This window comes from Stigmatopora nigra, chromosome 12 (genome assembly GCF_051989575.1).
Source record: "Stigmatopora nigra isolate UIUO_SnigA chromosome 12, RoL_Snig_1.1, whole genome shotgun sequence".
NCBI lineage: Eukaryota > Metazoa > Chordata > Actinopteri > Syngnathiformes > Syngnathidae > Stigmatopora > Stigmatopora nigra.
This window is the reverse complement of record NC_135519.1, coordinates 11,734,138-11,750,848: the sequence shown is the minus strand read 5'-3', so window position 1 is coordinate 11,750,848 and position 16,711 is coordinate 11,734,138. Positions and strand designations below refer to the sequence as shown.

The 16,711-nt window shown below is 39.1% G+C and overlaps 1 protein-coding gene and 1 long non-coding RNA gene across 2 annotated transcripts in view; both read left to right on the top strand.

The window, feature by feature from the left end:
• The first annotated feature begins 115 nt into the window (after positions 1 to 115).
• Positions 116 to 2,462, top strand: LOC144205072 (uncharacterized). The gene is made up of 3 exons (XR_013328001.1): positions 116 to 258; positions 2,098 to 2,214; positions 2,392 to 2,462. It is a non-coding gene; the product is annotated as an uncharacterized LOC144205072 (long non-coding RNA).
• Positions 2,463 to 8,136: 5,674 nt separating this feature from the next.
• Positions 8,137 to 16,711, top strand: part of adam12b (ADAM metallopeptidase domain 12b) — a gene marked incomplete at its 5' end in the record, with an annotated part of 33,953 nt that continues 25,378 nt past the window's right edge. The window contains 6 exon segments of the mRNA XM_077730112.1: positions 8,137 to 8,289; positions 8,292 to 8,354; positions 8,357 to 8,447; positions 8,450 to 8,566; positions 13,669 to 13,778; positions 15,008 to 15,081. Coding sequence (XP_077586238.1) covers positions 8,137 to 8,289; positions 8,292 to 8,354; positions 8,357 to 8,447; positions 8,450 to 8,566; positions 13,669 to 13,778; positions 15,008 to 15,081 — 608 coding nt within the window.

The window sequence follows — 16,711 nt, the reverse complement described above, 5'->3', positions numbered from 1 at the left end:
GCATGATAGATGGCTCAATCATTCAGACGTCTCTGCGGTCGTCCTCCTTCTGGACCGCCGTTCGGTGCCGGCGAGGTGCACCATCTCTCTTGTGTTGTCTTGATGAGCTATTTTAGGCATCCCTAGTGGGTCTCTAGACAGAAGGACGGGGATCAAATTTTAGGATGAGTCCACAGTGTTTGTTTGGCTCTAGTCACCCAACGCAAAAGGAGGTCCTGGAGGTCGTTGAGGTCGTAACGGATGGCGAGCAACGGGCAGGTAAGTTATTTTCCGAATCTCTATGGCAGGGGTGGGTAAACTTTTTGGCCCGGGAGGGCACATTGACTTTAAAAATTTGACAGGCGGGGTCAGCACAAGATACGATACATATAAAAAAGTGCATCCGTTAACAGTACATATGAAACGTAAACAGAAAAAAGGACTAAAGTATTGACATACTCATCATTAAAGTAAAAAGTATAAAGTTCAAAGTCAAGTAAAAAGGAATGTATTAAGAAATATTAAAATGTCATTTAAAAAAAGATAGAGGGGCTGTAAAACATGAAAAACAAATAAGATTGGACAGAGCTAATGCATTTGGACAACCTCGGCGGGCCGGATTAAAAAGCTTAGCGGCCCAGATGTGGCCCGCAGACCGCAGTTTGCCCATTTCTGCTCTATGGCAACTATTATACGAATTTGCTAGAATTGACGGCATTAGGCTTCCAATCCACTTGAACTAAACTCTCATTTGGGATGTTGTTGTCAATGGATGAGAATTGTATTCATTTCAAATGACTTGGACTTCTTTTGATGTCAATTTCAGCCAGTTAAGCACATCACAATAACTTCATAAATGTCTAATGTCCTTGCAAAGTAGTAAGAAAAAACATCGTCATTTGACACGCCATAGAGAAGAAGAAGAAGAAGTCACAGCTGCCGTGTGACAGTTCATGGCAGCATGCCATCATCTGTGTCATTATTTATAGCCCCATTTTCCCACTTTGACACTTCCAAATGCGCCTCGGCATTTTGCAACGGGACTCGTTTTGGGATGTCAGCATGGAAAAAACACTCAGAGAACAACGTGGCAGCCTTGGGCGTCTCAGTCCTCCATGTGAATTCAGCTGAGATGTCCCATAAAAGCGGCAAGAATGGAAATTACACGAGCAGGATAGATGCACCGTCATCTTTTGCATTATTCATAAACCACAGTCATGTCGCCTTGGGCTTTTTTTCACTTTATGAGCTGCCGCCGGTGGTCATTTGTTGGCGTCTTTTTCTCCTTTATACGCACCATAAACTTCAGATATAACAAGAGAATGGTCAAAATATTTACTGCCAGCACTAATGTTCTGATTGTAACCGGGACATCAAAGATGGCTTCTTGCCCTTTTTAAATAATGTCATTCAACCAAATGTGTTCCTTTTCCTCAGCTAAAAAAGGAACTTTAGAGAGGACAAAATAACCAGCTGAAGGTCTTACAAAAGGACGTGGAATGGAATATTGTCTGTTTTACATGGAAACTAATATTCAGGAGGCCTTACCCAGGGTTTCAACTCTCATAGTAGCGTTGTGGGGGGTGCTGTAGCCTATCCCAGTTAAGAATTGGTGCAGGGTACACTCTGAATTGGTTGGCAACCAATTGCAGAGTACAATGAGTGAAACAGCCAATCACACTCATAGCAAAGAACAATTTAGACAAGCCAGAAAAATCCCACGCAGGCAAATATACTATATATTTTACCAGAAATGAGAATATCCTAACCAATCAGCAGTTTTCTTCATTTATAACCTCTTCTAAGCTCACCTAAGACTGACAAAAATGATGCTTTTCAGACCTAATTTTTCCTGACCTTGTAGTTTTACTAAACTGACATTTTTAATCACAAAAGTTACAAAGTGGAACACTTTTAGATGTTAAATTATCCAAAAAAATACAACTTTTACTTATTACCCACATTATACCAGTCATCTCTCTTCAAATATACATATATATACACATATATGTATGTATATGTGTATATTTGAGACCTAGGGCCATAGCATGCTCATATTGTAACATAACAATCATCTAATGATTTTTTCCCTCTTTCATCATCCATCCGATCTTTCAGCTCAAGGAGGATTCCCAAGGATGGCGATTCTCTCCCAGTTGCCCTCATCCCCTCTAAAGCAGAGCATAACGCCAACACTTCCTCACCATTACAAGGCCGACGAGAGGATTTATCAAGGTTAAAGAATAGATTATGTTCCCAGCACGTTGAACCCGCCAAGATGCTCCCCTCTTTTTTTTTTCCATCTCCATCTTCCTTCAGGATTAGTGTCAAAGAGCTGCTGAACTTCTTCCCAGCAATAAGCGAGTAGCTCACTGGGTATGTTCTCCTCTCACCTCCCTTCTTCTATCCCAGGAGGCCCTGGAGCTCTCCAGGCCATACTTCATCAACCCATCTAAGTGTGGAGGACGAAGAGGAGGGAAACCGAACCCACGCAAAACGTGCAGCGGGCCGGATCGGTGGTAAGCGATGACCCGGGACGTATTCATTTGTCTTTTTATTACACATTTTTTTACACTTGTTACGCACAGATAACACACTTTAGAGGTTGGGACCTCTTGTGAAAACACGATAAGAAGGCCGTTAAAACTCACTGAAGAGGAATTTATTACGGTTAAATGTGTGGACGGGTTCATTTCTACTTCAAAGCTCAATGAGTTGGCTCCTTTATTATTAGACAATGGGATTCCTCATCTGGCATTTATCCAATTTTGCTCTCTGCTGGCAGTTATTGTGCAGTGCAGTTTTATCTATGGGCTGAAAATACATCATAAATCAAAAAATGTTATCGGGATGTACATAATGAGATCCGATATGGGAGTCTTATACAAATAGAGTGTGGTTATTTTTTTTTATCTCATCAGAATTTTCCCTTGTGTCTCTGAATTTTAATCACATTTTCATCACATGGGATTTTCCGATTGATAGTATCTGTCCCTCAGAGCTTTTTAATAATGATTATAGTGTGATTTTTCTTTTAGTATGATTACACAACGGGATTTAAATGCATTACACATGCATATAGACTTGTCTTAGGTTTATTTAGCAAACTGTCATCCACAATACCACAACAAGACAAAATTCCTATTACGTTTATTTTTAGTGTCAAAGGTCATCCTCCAAATTGTATTTTCATTTTTCTCCAAAAATCTTTTCAAACAAAAACGTTGTAATGCCTTTTTAATCCTAAATTTTCTTCATTAGACCCTTCTGCATGCATAACAACATCTAAAAACGTTCTCAAAAGAATGCACACACTTTTTTATTTTCAAAGTGGTGCAATGATTAATAAAAATACACATTTTCATGTATTTTTCCTTTAGAAATTCTTAGCATGACTCCCAAGGAATATTGTTTAAAAATATGAATTGTTTATGTCTCTCTTCCTCAAAAAGGTTCCTGACCCCTGACCTAATGTATAATTCAAATTCTGTTACATTTTCCATCCATGTTTAGTGCATAAAGATAATATTTTGCAAAAAAATAATATTTTTAGAAAAAAACACCCTCACAGACCATGTTAGATGTCTGGCCATTTTGACGAAAGAGATGAGCCACAGTCCAAGCACCTTATCTACTCCTTTTCATGTTGCTTATCTGCAGAAAAAGCCCCCCTCTCTCTCCCTCCTTTCCAATCCCCCCCACTCCACTCCCTTCTAATCAGATTCTGGCAAAGCATTGTAACTTTTTCAAAGGTGACACTATCTCACTGACAGGATCTGCCAGCACATTGCCAACGGCATGTAAAGGAGTGAAAAGGGAGTCTCGTGCACAAGACCTGTTCACCAGATAAGTCCCCGGGATGCAGTATTCCCTAATCGCATGTGTGTTTATGGGATGTACTACATGATGCCGGAGGTTAAAAAAGATCCAGGGGGGAGGAAAGCTTCATCCCATGCCAACAGACTTTGAGTTGACCTCTTTAAAAAGGTGAATACCTTTTTAATACTGTTATATGGAAGTTCTATATCATCATAATTAGAAAAGTGATAATAACTTTGATTTATGGCATGGCTTTTAAAGGGGACCCAAGGACATTTAATAGTATTTTATAGGGTAAATCTAATGTACATAGTGTGTGAGAGTCGGCCTATATGTGCATGTGTGTGTACTGGTTTATTTCATTTTGTATATATATATTTTTAAATACATCATTTATTATCATACAGACTTCATCTATCTATCTTATTTTGTTGTATACTGTAGATTTATTGCAATCTAGTAAGAATCTCACAAGCTAAAGTACTCCCAGGAATTTAAATGTACTTTAAATGTGGATGTGGTTTCTACAAATACTTTTCAGGTTAAGTTTTTTTCTGCATATGATTTATAGAAAGTATATGAGTAATTTGAGCCCTTGTCATAGTAATAATATGTATCCTTAGAATGATTTTAAGCATTTATTTAGCATTTACTCAAGATTTAAGTAAATGTATGAAATTGCCCTCTTTTGGTGAAAGTGAAAACAGGTTTTGTTAAGGCTAGTACAGTATGTTATAGATTTTTATGCAGCAGAGGACGCTGTTTGACTGCTAAAATCTAATTCTCTCTGTGCTATCCTCAAATTCCAGGCTTGTAAATCATTTGTTGTCTAATTACTAACACACCCTCAATGAATTGAAACATCCAGTCAATACATGAATAATTAATTCTGGCCATGGATATATTTTAAAGTTAACTACCAATATCTGAATTGTAAGTCAATGGCATCGAGATTTAGAATTTCCTTGGACAAATATTAAGGCTATTTAATCACCATCTAAAAATATTTTGAGCCACAATACTCAGGTTTAAATCAGTTTTAAAATAACAATTAAATAATTTTTTTTGCCAAAATATCTCCTAAAATAACTTGGCCAAATCTTGTTTTTACACTTTTTAAAGTATTTTGGGTTTTTTTTTTAGGTGGCATGACCTCAGCAACTCTCAAATAAACTTATTACCAAGGCTCAACTCCAGCGAGATTGGCACTCCGTCGATAAAGTCAGGTTTGCTCTCAGCAGTGGGGGCTTAGGAGGGGTGTTTTAAAAAATGAGCTGGCAGCCGTCAGATAGCAAAGTCAAGGGATTGCAGCTACCTGAGCTGCAGAAACACATACACACACCAATGGAGTGAAAAAGCAATTTAGCCGTTCCGATGCCGAGCAGCTCCTCAAAGGAGATTATGATATTCTTTGGTGATGATATTGTTTTTTGGGTGTGTGGAGGAAATGTATCAGTAATGCTGCTTTTATTCTTTGCCAGAGATATTTGGACCACATCTTGCAAAGATGAAGGGGATGCCTGTGCAGGAAAAGCAAATACTTGGGTTTGCTATTGTATTCATACAATCAGTTTTCCTCATATTATTGAGTCCTGCTTGGTTTAGTTTGTCAAATATGTCCCTAAAATATAACAAAAATCCTGTAAATTTAATGGGAGGTTGACTGGATCATTAAAAATGTATTTCTGCAGTTTCCTACTGATGATAACGTAATGATAAAACCCTTAATTTATCATTCAGATTGGGTGATTTGAATTGCATTAGCATATTACATTAGGAACAGGAAATAAGCCTTGAAGATTTTGAGTCAAAATATTGACTCGATGTAAAATTGAGCTCTCTCAGCAAAAAAAAATATAATAAAGCATCTGTGTCAATGCTAAAGTAGATGTTAATAGAAACTATGACTGGGCGAGTCTGACATTTTTTTTCCAACCCAAGACCTTCCCTTGTGCAAGCTCTCCATCTGGAATGCAGGAATTCTAAGCTAATAGAACTCAGGAGACTGGGAGCGTTTGCTAAAAGAGACCTTTTGTCATAGCTGGAGAGATGACATTGTAACAGGAGAGAGGAGACCACCATCTGACATTTAATCGCAGCCTGGGGAGGAATAACATTGACACGTGCCTCGACATAGTAACACCACCGTACACTAAGCTCTTCTGACTGTTTAGACTGCATTTATATACTAGTTAGAAGCAATTGAGGTTTTGCTGACAAGCACTATTTTGACAAAAAAAATACATGGGGATATACTGGCAGACAACCTGACATGGCATCTTTCAGGCTTTCTTTTCCTAACCTATCCTTTGTGAGTCCTATTGAAATGATACTAAGGGGCAGGGTGCTGGAGCTTATCAGAACCCTGGACTGGTCGCCAGTCAACTTTTTCTACTTATTATGACATCATTTGATAGGATTTTTAAAAATGTCAAATATGCACCAATTGCAGCACGGTGGGTGAGTGATTGGTGCACAATTGGTGCACAGTTCTGGTGTCAAGGGTTCGATTCCAATTGGTTCCTCACTATGCTGAGTTTGCATGTTTTCCCCAGGCTTCCATGGGTTTTCTCTAGGTATTACAGTTTCCTCCCAAATCACCAAAACATACATGGTAGACTCTATTCTCCAATTCGGAAAGAGCTACCATATAGTTTCAAGGTCTTGGTGTCCAAATACGACAAGTTTGGTGAGTATCATTACAAGGCAGTGGTGTTTTCTCTCCGGCTTGCGATTGATTGCGACCTCGGGCGCTCAGCATCACGTCAGCGCAGCATGCTCTAACACGGCTGATGTTAAAGCGGCGAGAGGGCATCACGGCGGGGGGGAATTGACGCCATGTCGCCTGCTTTTGGATAATGAGCACACATATACTTGACACCCAGTCGTACTAGAAGAGAAGTCCTGCCAAGATGCAGCTTCCTTCTTGCATTCTGGTCCTTATCATCATCATCACCGTGTGGATGCTGTCATCTGAGGCCTCTTGACTGGATCCCTCGCTCTTTGGCCCGGCCCCAAGTGGGGGGCTCATCTCGCATGGACCATTACAGTCACGCAGAGCCGCTGATTGCAAAGTGTTTGCTCGTTATCAGCCACGCGTTATCGTCGGCGCATCTGTCCTCTCCGAAGCCGTATCATGCTGCCGTCCTCCCCCTCTGCCAACCCTCTCGCTTCCCGGGCCTTCATTAATGTCAACTCTATTTACCACACGCAAAGTATACAGTCGCGTTAAACTCATTCGAAGTCAGCCTAAGCGATGCAAGGCAGATTTACGGAGTCGGTAGGCAGATATGGCACCCGTGTGCACATCTGTGGCTTTTCAAGTTTACGAGCAATAAAGGAGGAGCATCAAAACATTTGCTTTAAAAGGCTGCATACAGAGAAATTAGATGATGGGTTTATAGCAATATCTGAAAATGGTTGTTTTTACTGCCAAGTAGAAGTATTATGTGCCCAAATTATGAATAGTCTGTTGTATCTTTTTGTTTGTTTTTGTTATTTTAAATGAAATGTGTTCACTGCTTTTGACAGCTATTGAAGTTTATAATGCATATTAGCTTGGAACCTTAGCAGAATGATGATAGGACAGAGTTGTCCTCTTTTGGGCTTTCAGAACCAAGACAATAGCATGATTGGACCTTTATAACTATTCTAAGAACGTGAGGTACTTGCTCAGGCTCTCATGGGGAATTGGAGCACATTTTCAAATAAAATGAAAAAAGACATGCACATGCAATGGACATTATTATTTAATAAAGTTTGAAACATGTTCATAAGGCAGTAGGGAGAAGCAAGCAAAATGCATTCATACTTTATCATATTAATGCAACACCAGATGCTGCATGTATCCCAAAAAGACAAAACCACATCCCTTATTTCCGTGGTGGGAAAATCGGTCCTCAAGGGCCCATGTGGGTGCAGGTTTTTGTTCCAACAAATCCAACACAAACAGTTTAACCAATGAGATTTCTGCAGAAAGCAATGCATTGATTGCACTTGTATTACACCAGATTGGTGAAAAGTTATCCTCTTTATGGGTAGGAATGAAAACCTGCACCCACTGTGGCCTTTTTTTGGAATATAGGTTTTCTATCCCTTTTAATAGTATTATTTATTTGCCTTTATGAATCAGATTCAACATTTGATTCTACTGATTTGTGATATTTTATCTTAATTTTGCAAGAGTCTATTTTTTTTTTTGATCAGGCAATAAATGTATCAGCTTAATACAAGAACATAGAATGGATTGAGAAGACGCTAGGACCCAGCAGACTGTTGAGCGCACATGGCTTAGTGAGGTCTGCCTGTTTGTGGGCTGGCGACGATTCATCCGCTTGACTACTCCCCTCGCCGGCTTCAGTCAGCGTTCTCCTTCGCTGCAGCTGCGGTTGCAGCTGTCATGTCCTCTGCGATCGAACAACACTCCCACTCGGAAACACGAAGCGAACACATGTTTCCACAGCAGCAGACTTGAGAGTGTCATTCTTGCGGAGTCAGGAAAACTTTTCCGTCCGCTTCTTGGTGACAGCTTAAGTTTGGGAGTCTGGCTCCTGCAAGAAATCTCCACGATTCCACTTTCCAGTTCAATCGGTTCCCCGGTAACGCTTTGGTGTTGGCTACGAGTCATCGGTGGAGCGTTTGCATTTGCTTTCCACCATGAGAATCTGGTGGCGGAGGAAGAAATCTGGCTTTCTTGTCTTGCTTGTCATCTGGTGCCTAACCTCGGTTGTCGCCCAAACTGACAGCCCAATTTACAACACTCTTGGGGGTAAGTGAAGGCAGCGTACCTTACCTGTTTATTAAGTTTTCATTCAATATTTGGGCTGCCAAAGCAATATTTATAGTACATAAATATCCACTTGATGTATATAATGCTGGATATGTGTAAACCAGATTAATATCTATGTGTAAACTAAAATGTATTGCAAATTTTACCTGAATTGAGCCATGGATTTTTCTTTTTATATAGGAATTATGAATATTTCATTGCACAATACTGAACAAAATATCAAAAAATGTATATTTACAGTGAAATAATGATGTCATTCTATTTGCATGTTCAAGCTGTGAAATTTTGCCCTGTTTTGAATTTAAAAAACAAAAATGTTTTTCGTCGGCTTCCACTGCCAGTGATGGATGTCCAATCAATTTTGATGTAGACAAGTTGGCAGCTTGACCGACTGCTTCCAGTGCATTTGAATGTCTTTTATTTTGGAAGCCTGTTGATCTTTGAAATGCATTTCTATTATATTCCAATATAATCTAGAACACTGTCCAGATGTTTACAACTCTCTCATCATCATCACCATCATCACCATCATCTCAGTGGAATTATTAAAACTTTCACTCGGCCAAGTAATAATGCAGCGAGTCGTAAAAATAGTGAAAAGTGAAGTAGGGCAACACAGGGCTTCTCTTTGATATCAGTGGGATATCGACGCTGCCGCCTCCGTGGATTGTTTGTGGTGGCTTCCTTCCAATTTCCACCTAAGCCACAACATTAGGTACTAATGAGATCCAAATGCAAGATCTGGAGGGAAGTTGATTTTACCCACTTTTTCATTAGATTATCCCTATCCACAAACCTGTAAAAAATGTATTTACACACCGATGCAAATCAATGGTTTGTGACCATGTACTTGCCAGACTAGAACGTCCGATTTGTGACTAAATCCAACGTTGGTTTTCTGCCACCAGCTGACCGATTTGAGCTCAAATCCAGGCCGAGTGCAGTTTAGCAGTTAAGTAGCCCAAACATGGCCAAATGCCCAACATGTAGTGAAGAAAACATCAGAACGTGGACCATGTTGGGATGCCTCAATGGAAAAAGCTTCTGAAAGAAAGTTGGAGAGAAAAACCTACAACTTCAAACTACATCTGCATAAATACGAAAGCCTTGGAAAGAGGCATTTTGTATACTCACTAAAATTCAATGTATTTATAATCATTACAGCCATGCTGAAACAACAAAATCTTAGTGACCTAAGACTTTCTGCAGTAATGTACAAGCCATGAAACTGTCAGTATCCTTGCTGATTAAATCAAGATAAGTAAGTATCACCCCCCCAAAAAAACTCCCCGCCTCATCATCCCAAGCTGTGTTTGTAGAATTAAGAGTCCTCCAACATTCAATACTGGGCCCGGAAAAAAACATTTGTTTAAATCAAGTTTTACGAGCTGACAAACTTTGGCAGTGACAGTAAAAAAACAAACAAAGAAATGGCAAATCATTTCAAGTGTCAAATTCATACGTATCAACCACTCATCTAGGAGGGGGGAGTCGGATCCCCCTTTTTTGAGCCAAGAAAACTCAATAAATAATTAGCGATACGACTAAATGACCTGATTTGTGGATCTCATCCGGTCCCGGCAGCGGCGCAGTAGTATCAGACGGCGTTCATTAGAAAGATTAGCACGTTTTTATCGGTCCAGCCAAGTGGTGGAAACGAGATTGAGACCCCCACTCTCACGGGAGCACAGCCCACCTAGTAACAGTATACATATCTTATTGATGAATGGCTGCCATTGCAGTTAAAACAAGTGGGATCTGCTAAGGCTATTTAGGAAATGACCTCGTAGTGTCTTTTCTTTCAAAGGTTGCCTCATGACTTGACATTTTGAGGACAGGACGGCATTGATTTGTCGTCTTCTTCTGCAAGGCATCGTCGGTCATCTCAATTGTCAGTGCTTTTTAACGTCTCTCTCCCTTGTTGATGTTACAGATGTCAGCCTTGGTGGGCATTACATTCCTTTTTTTTTTTTTTTACTTGTCGTGAGTACTCATGCATCTGGAAAATGGACGACAGTTCCTCCCCCGCAATGTTTGACAGAAGGTCGTATGCTTATACGTCCTCGATCTGCTTTCGACAGGTGCCAGAAGTGCTTACCGATTCCCATTAAGTATGTAATTACCTCTGTCCAAGGGGGGTTGGATTTTTGTTTGTGTGTCGGTAGGATTGCATAAAAACTACTTAATGAGAAATTTCAATCTATGGATAAAGATGCAATTACATGCATGTGTCCTGTTTTTTTTAACAAGCCAAGCCCGAAGTGCACCAAACCAGTCATTACTGTAAAATATTGCAGGAGAGAATGTACTTTTAGCCGCAGAGCCCAATTTACACGTTTTTAAGAAATCAAATTTATGGCCGACCTCACTATAAAGGCCATATATTCATGTTTTAATAGTGGATATTGACATTGAGATTTTTTTTTTTGCTCTGTTGCAGCATAAAAAGTGTAAATACATATTTTCCTGTTGACATTTGCTTTACAATGCAGAATAATCCTATTCATTTATTCATCAAATTTGTCTCTGGTCCCGGTTTACATTCTGAATCATCTGCAAAATTGAATGTTTTTGGTCCTTTGGTGACTATCCAACATATTTCCCGGTTCACATTATTCAATAATTCATTCAATCGGTTCATTAGTGAACTTGTGTTGAGCTGGAACACACACACACATACATGCAAGATACAGCAAGCCAGATATCTGATTTGTACACAGTGCATACATACATGCAATTGGCACTCTAATGTACTTTAGAAAATAAGAGGAAAAAACACTTTCCTCGCCTGAAGCATTTCCCTTTTTATTATTTCTGTCCACAATACTTTTCTGTGTACTGCCATTGACAGCAAAATATGTCCAGTCCTGTCGTAGATAGCTGTCTTTAACACTAAAATATCATATTTACTTGAAGAAATACAGAGTTTGGTTTTAAAGAACAAACCATGACATTGGGAGGTGTTCAACCCTTCAGCACTGACTGGGAGGTGACCCAACATATATAATAAATTCCTGCTAATCCTCTAATCTCCCACACATCAGGCCAAAATCTGTGGGAGACATGACAGGGTTTTTGGATAAAACCACCTATTGTGATGAGCAAATTTTAAGGTCGTATTACTTGTTAGCAATTTCTCATTATACCATTTATTGCCTTGATTGGTACCATTTGGGGAAATACAAAATAGAATAGGAAAGAGTTTTAAGATGAAAATGAAGGAAGGGAAATATTTTGGCTCGGTGGTGGTTGTACACATTTTTTTGTGGTACTTGTAGATTAGTTTATTTGATGAAAAGGATGGTTTGACTTGAAGATTTAATCAGAGGTGAGGTTTTTATAGTTTTTCTTTCGATTATTTGTGTTTGTTTCCCCTATGAGATAGTAATTGGATGTTATTTGGATACTCTCCTAATATGTTTTAGTCTTTTGTTTACAATTAATACAAAAGGGAAAAAAACATCCCTTTTGGTAAAACTTTTGGTTGTTTATTGGTGCTTTTTAATTGATTAGTTTTGTTTTGTTTTGTTTCTATTGACTGGTTGTGAATTGGTGAGTAAGCTGGCTTTCATCAGTAAGTTTATTTGTGATGTTCCAATATTTTAACACTAAGATATTTTCAAAAAATGTCAATCTATTGGGTAGGCAAACCATGTTTTTGATTTGTCATTGTAAAGCATTGAAGTGTTAGGAGATAATATATATGCAAATGTGTCGCATCAACTGCATTCAACTGAATTCTAGTCAATCCTTCCTGTGAAAATATGTATAAATATTTATTAAAAAAATGTATAACTATATCTATATATACCAGGGATGTCCTGATTATCATATGAAAAATTCCATTATTTTCCTATTTCTCTATTCCTAGATGAAAGGAGACTGATTGACTTTGTACTGAATCAAAATAAGGCATGGAAATATTTTGAGCTATAATTAGTATTGCACTATTCCGTGTATATAATAGTGGAATTAGGACATATCTGGGGCAGCGTTTGGGGTTTAGTAGTTTGCTCTTCTGCCTCACACTTCTGATTGTTAAAGTTTGAATCTCAACTGTGTGGCGTGATTGGTTGGCGACCAATCATGATCTTCATTGGGAAAGCACTCTAGATTTATACAAATCACACAACTTCAAGAACATAGTCCCACTGCAATTCGATGAATCAATCCCAGAAAGTAACACAAATGACATTTCATTAAGTAGCCTCCATGACTTTTCATTTTATTACCCCTTCTTTTTTAATTAGCCTCCAAACCGCAACATTTATTCGAGTCACGCTCATCCTGTTCCAAGCCCACAATTCAGAACATCAAATCCCATTTTAATGTCGCGGCGCTTGTTATACGGATTAATACTTGCTCATTGGCACCATATCAAGATAATAGAAATGTTGTTGAGACTTCAGAAAAAAAAAGATAGGAAAACTAGCTACAAATGAATAGAGGAGGCAAATACTGCTGAACTCTGGGTGCACCCCTTTGCTTGATATTTACCACATTTGCCTGCAGATGCTTTGCCTAAGGGCATTTTAGGGTGTTCACCCAGCCTACCATGCATGTTTTTTGGGATATGGGAGGAGCCTGGACCCAGAGAATACCCACGCAAGCCCAGGGAGAACACACAAACTGTGAGATGAAGATGCACACCACTATTTCACTATTTGAGCCCCTTTCTGGGGTTTAATTCAGATGGAAAAGATCTCTTATTTGAGATATTTATATTGATCAAGTCAACCCACCTCTTAGTATGAATTGAATTCACCCCTAGTAATCAATCTTCAATTATATCTTCCATCTAAATCGCAGTTCTCGCTTCCCTTTAAACGCATGGTGACTGCGAATAGTCCTCATCCATAATAATCTTTAAGGAGACATCCGATAATCAGACCTTTGTTGACGTTTGTGTGCATCATGTCCAGTTAATGAACACATTTATTGTTATAAATGGCCATAAGCGTCTTAATGTGATTATTCATCCTGCCACTTTAAACAAATTTGTATTATGATGCATTGGATTTTTGTCTCAATGTGAAGTCATCACTCACATGGAGGTCATGTGATGTTGTTGTGTTTAATAGGAAGCGTCTCGGCTAAGGAGCGGCCCACTCGAGCGGAACGCTACGAGACCACCGTACCTCTGTTGCTTACGGGTCACCGTAGCAGACCCCTCAGCCAACTGGACTCATGGGTATGTATTTGCTAGGTCATTTTGACAAATGGTAAATCAAGGAAAGAGAAACGAACTCCTTTCTTATTTGTTGAATGCCAACAAATCCGCTTGGAAGAGGGTTTCCACTGAGTTTTTCTTTTTTATTTTATCCCCTCAAACCCACAGAATTTGTTTGAGTCACACTGCTGCGCCACAAATAAACAACAATTCAACGCGGGTTTGAATTTTAATGAAGGAAGCCTTCTTTTATGGAAACATGTGGATCCATTTAAAGCGTTTCAAGTTGATAGAAAAAGCTTTTGTGAGTCATCACTCAATTTTGACAGCTGCTTTATTCAAAGACGGCGTGCCTCTGTCAGTAATTCTTCTTTTCTTTTTTTTTTTCTTTGTGTTATAATTCTCAGGTTATTATTTAAAACTAAGCTCAAAAATATGGCCTCTCAGCAGTCTCTCACTAGTTCCCAAAATAATGTAAAACATTAAAAATGCAGGGCAATTTGATACAATTTTGTTGCTACAACATTTCAGATATTTGAATGAAAACTTCTTTTTAACAAAATAAAATACTAAAAACAATGATATTTATCCATATTTTGTATTTTAATGTGTTTAATTCACACCAACTTTTTAAAGTTCTACAAAATTTTATTCAAAAAAAGCTTCACATTCAATTTTGATGCTCTTTATGATTCGTTTAAATGTTTTTTAAGCATTTTTTGTCTTGTCTTCCTCACTAAAGTATCTGTCTTTGAATTAAGGGCAGGTCTGACTGTTAATTACTTACAGTTATCAGCCACTCTTGGAAAGCCTAGCTCGGCTTCTATAGGAGACTCAACTTAAGGCCCAACCCTAGTGATTGTCCATTGGGTTTTTAATTACATCAGATAGTTTAAACCACTGCTGATGCATTTTAAGAGAGAAGAAGGTGACCCTTTTTTCCAATTAAGCAGCTAATGATTTCCTTATCTGAAACGAGCGCACTACTTGACTACAGCGCAGTTGTCCCACGACGTGCTTGCCGACATCCTTCCTTTTCATTTCCTGTCCCAATACTTTTGTCCATCCTTGTCAGAAGTAAATAATACGGAAGCTGTCTTCCGCTTCCTCCACGTCCATTGTGCCTCACTTCATATCCTGCTTTGCTCAGCGCGTGTCAACCAGAGGTGAAGTCGGACATTTTGGCTAAAGATAAAATTGCCACCTTCATAGCCGTCATCCTCATTTTTTTTGTCTTTTTCTTCCTCTAGGGTTATCCGACGTCACTACGGTTGCTGATTCGTGCTGAAGGCGAACGACTGGTGCTCTTGCTGGAGAAAAATGAGTAAGTTTGAGCTTTTTTTAGTGGTCAACATGGACAGAAAACATACATATATCTTTAATCACAAACAGAAAGAATGGAGAAGTCATATGAATCAGGAGGACTAGAGAAAATAATATATCCCCTCGAGGTTTTGCCCTTTTCAAAAGTTCACTTTCTGCGAAGCCCCCAAAAAAAAATTAGATGAAAGGCAGGAGAGGAGAGAGAAACTCTTGAGGACAAGCGAGTTCTCTCTCTCTTGCTCTTGCTCTTCGGTTTGCCGACTCCGTGTTCTCATCACTCCCCTCCGGACCGCCGAGAATAACAGTAGACTGCAAAGAGAGGGGCGGGGATCATGTGGAGTTCATAAATATGGTGATGCACATATAAACACAGAAAGAGGAGGGGGTGAAGGGGAGGGGAAGGCCAGGTTTCATGTCAAGGGAGAGTTAAAGACTCTTAAGGATGATGCCATCGCTGACTCATGCCTTGTTTTGGATGGCGATTCTCGTTAGAAGGGAGTGGTGCGATCATACTTTTATTCCCAATTATAGTTTGTGGTTTTTCGGACAGGGTTCACAAATGGAGCGTTTAGCCTGGAGAGTCTAAAGCTGATTGGTCGGCCTTGGTGGTTGAGTCGCAGTTCCGTGACAGGCTTTTGTGCGCTACAGTCGGACTTTTCGACAGGCAAACAAATATGACTTGGCATGTGTAGCAATAATCGCAGAGAATTCGAAGGCTTTGCCAGATAAACAAAAGGCGTTTAGGTGCACAAAAATCCTGGAATGTTGGCTTTGTGAGGTTGCCTGGCGTGCATTCGGGTAAATCTGGGAAGCAACAGTGAGAGAGATAAGGAAAAGCTGTCTATGGATAGATGAGAAACTGAAGATGACAACAAGGAACATCGCAATATCCTTTTTTTAGTGTTTGTGGGACTTCTATGGGATCCAGATTCAAAACTGTTTGAGGTAATTTAAATAAGTCGCAGATATTGGCAAAGAACGAGTAAAAAAAGAGAATTTTTGTCTAGTATTTTCAGACTGTGTGCATCTTTTTTCCCTTTGAAAGCTCAGAGAGGTTGTTGCTATGGGGATTTTTGTCAGGAACATAATGATGTTGTTGCCATGTGTTTCAAAAAGGCCTTTTCCTCTTTTCTTTCCTGCCGCAGAAGAATGAAAGGAAATGTTGTCATTGGGAAGTGAGGGTTTTTTTCTCTCTCTTTTTTACACAAAGCTGGTTGGAGTACCAACATATTGCATTGAGCATTGTGCTCAGAGTAGAAATGCATTTTGGAGTAAAGCATACGGGCAGAGTAGGATGGAGAGGGCTGATAATGGCACTTTTAGTTTTGTGTTTGAAGTGGAGAAAATCATATTCACCTCAAACGTTTTTCATCTTTTAACATGACGGGTTCATCTGTCGTTTGCATTTCCATCCTAAATGTAGTGAGCTAATTTTAACAGGGTGGCCAATAATGATTATTTTGTTCGTTGAATAATCGTCTAATCAACAATTATTTCTCTATGCTGTAGAATTTTGATGACATCACATGTTACAAAAAAGAAAAATGTCCAACCAATCACTGATCTGCCAAATTTACGAAAATGGTCCTAATCGTTTAGCTGATTGATGGAATTAATAAACTAGAGCAAAT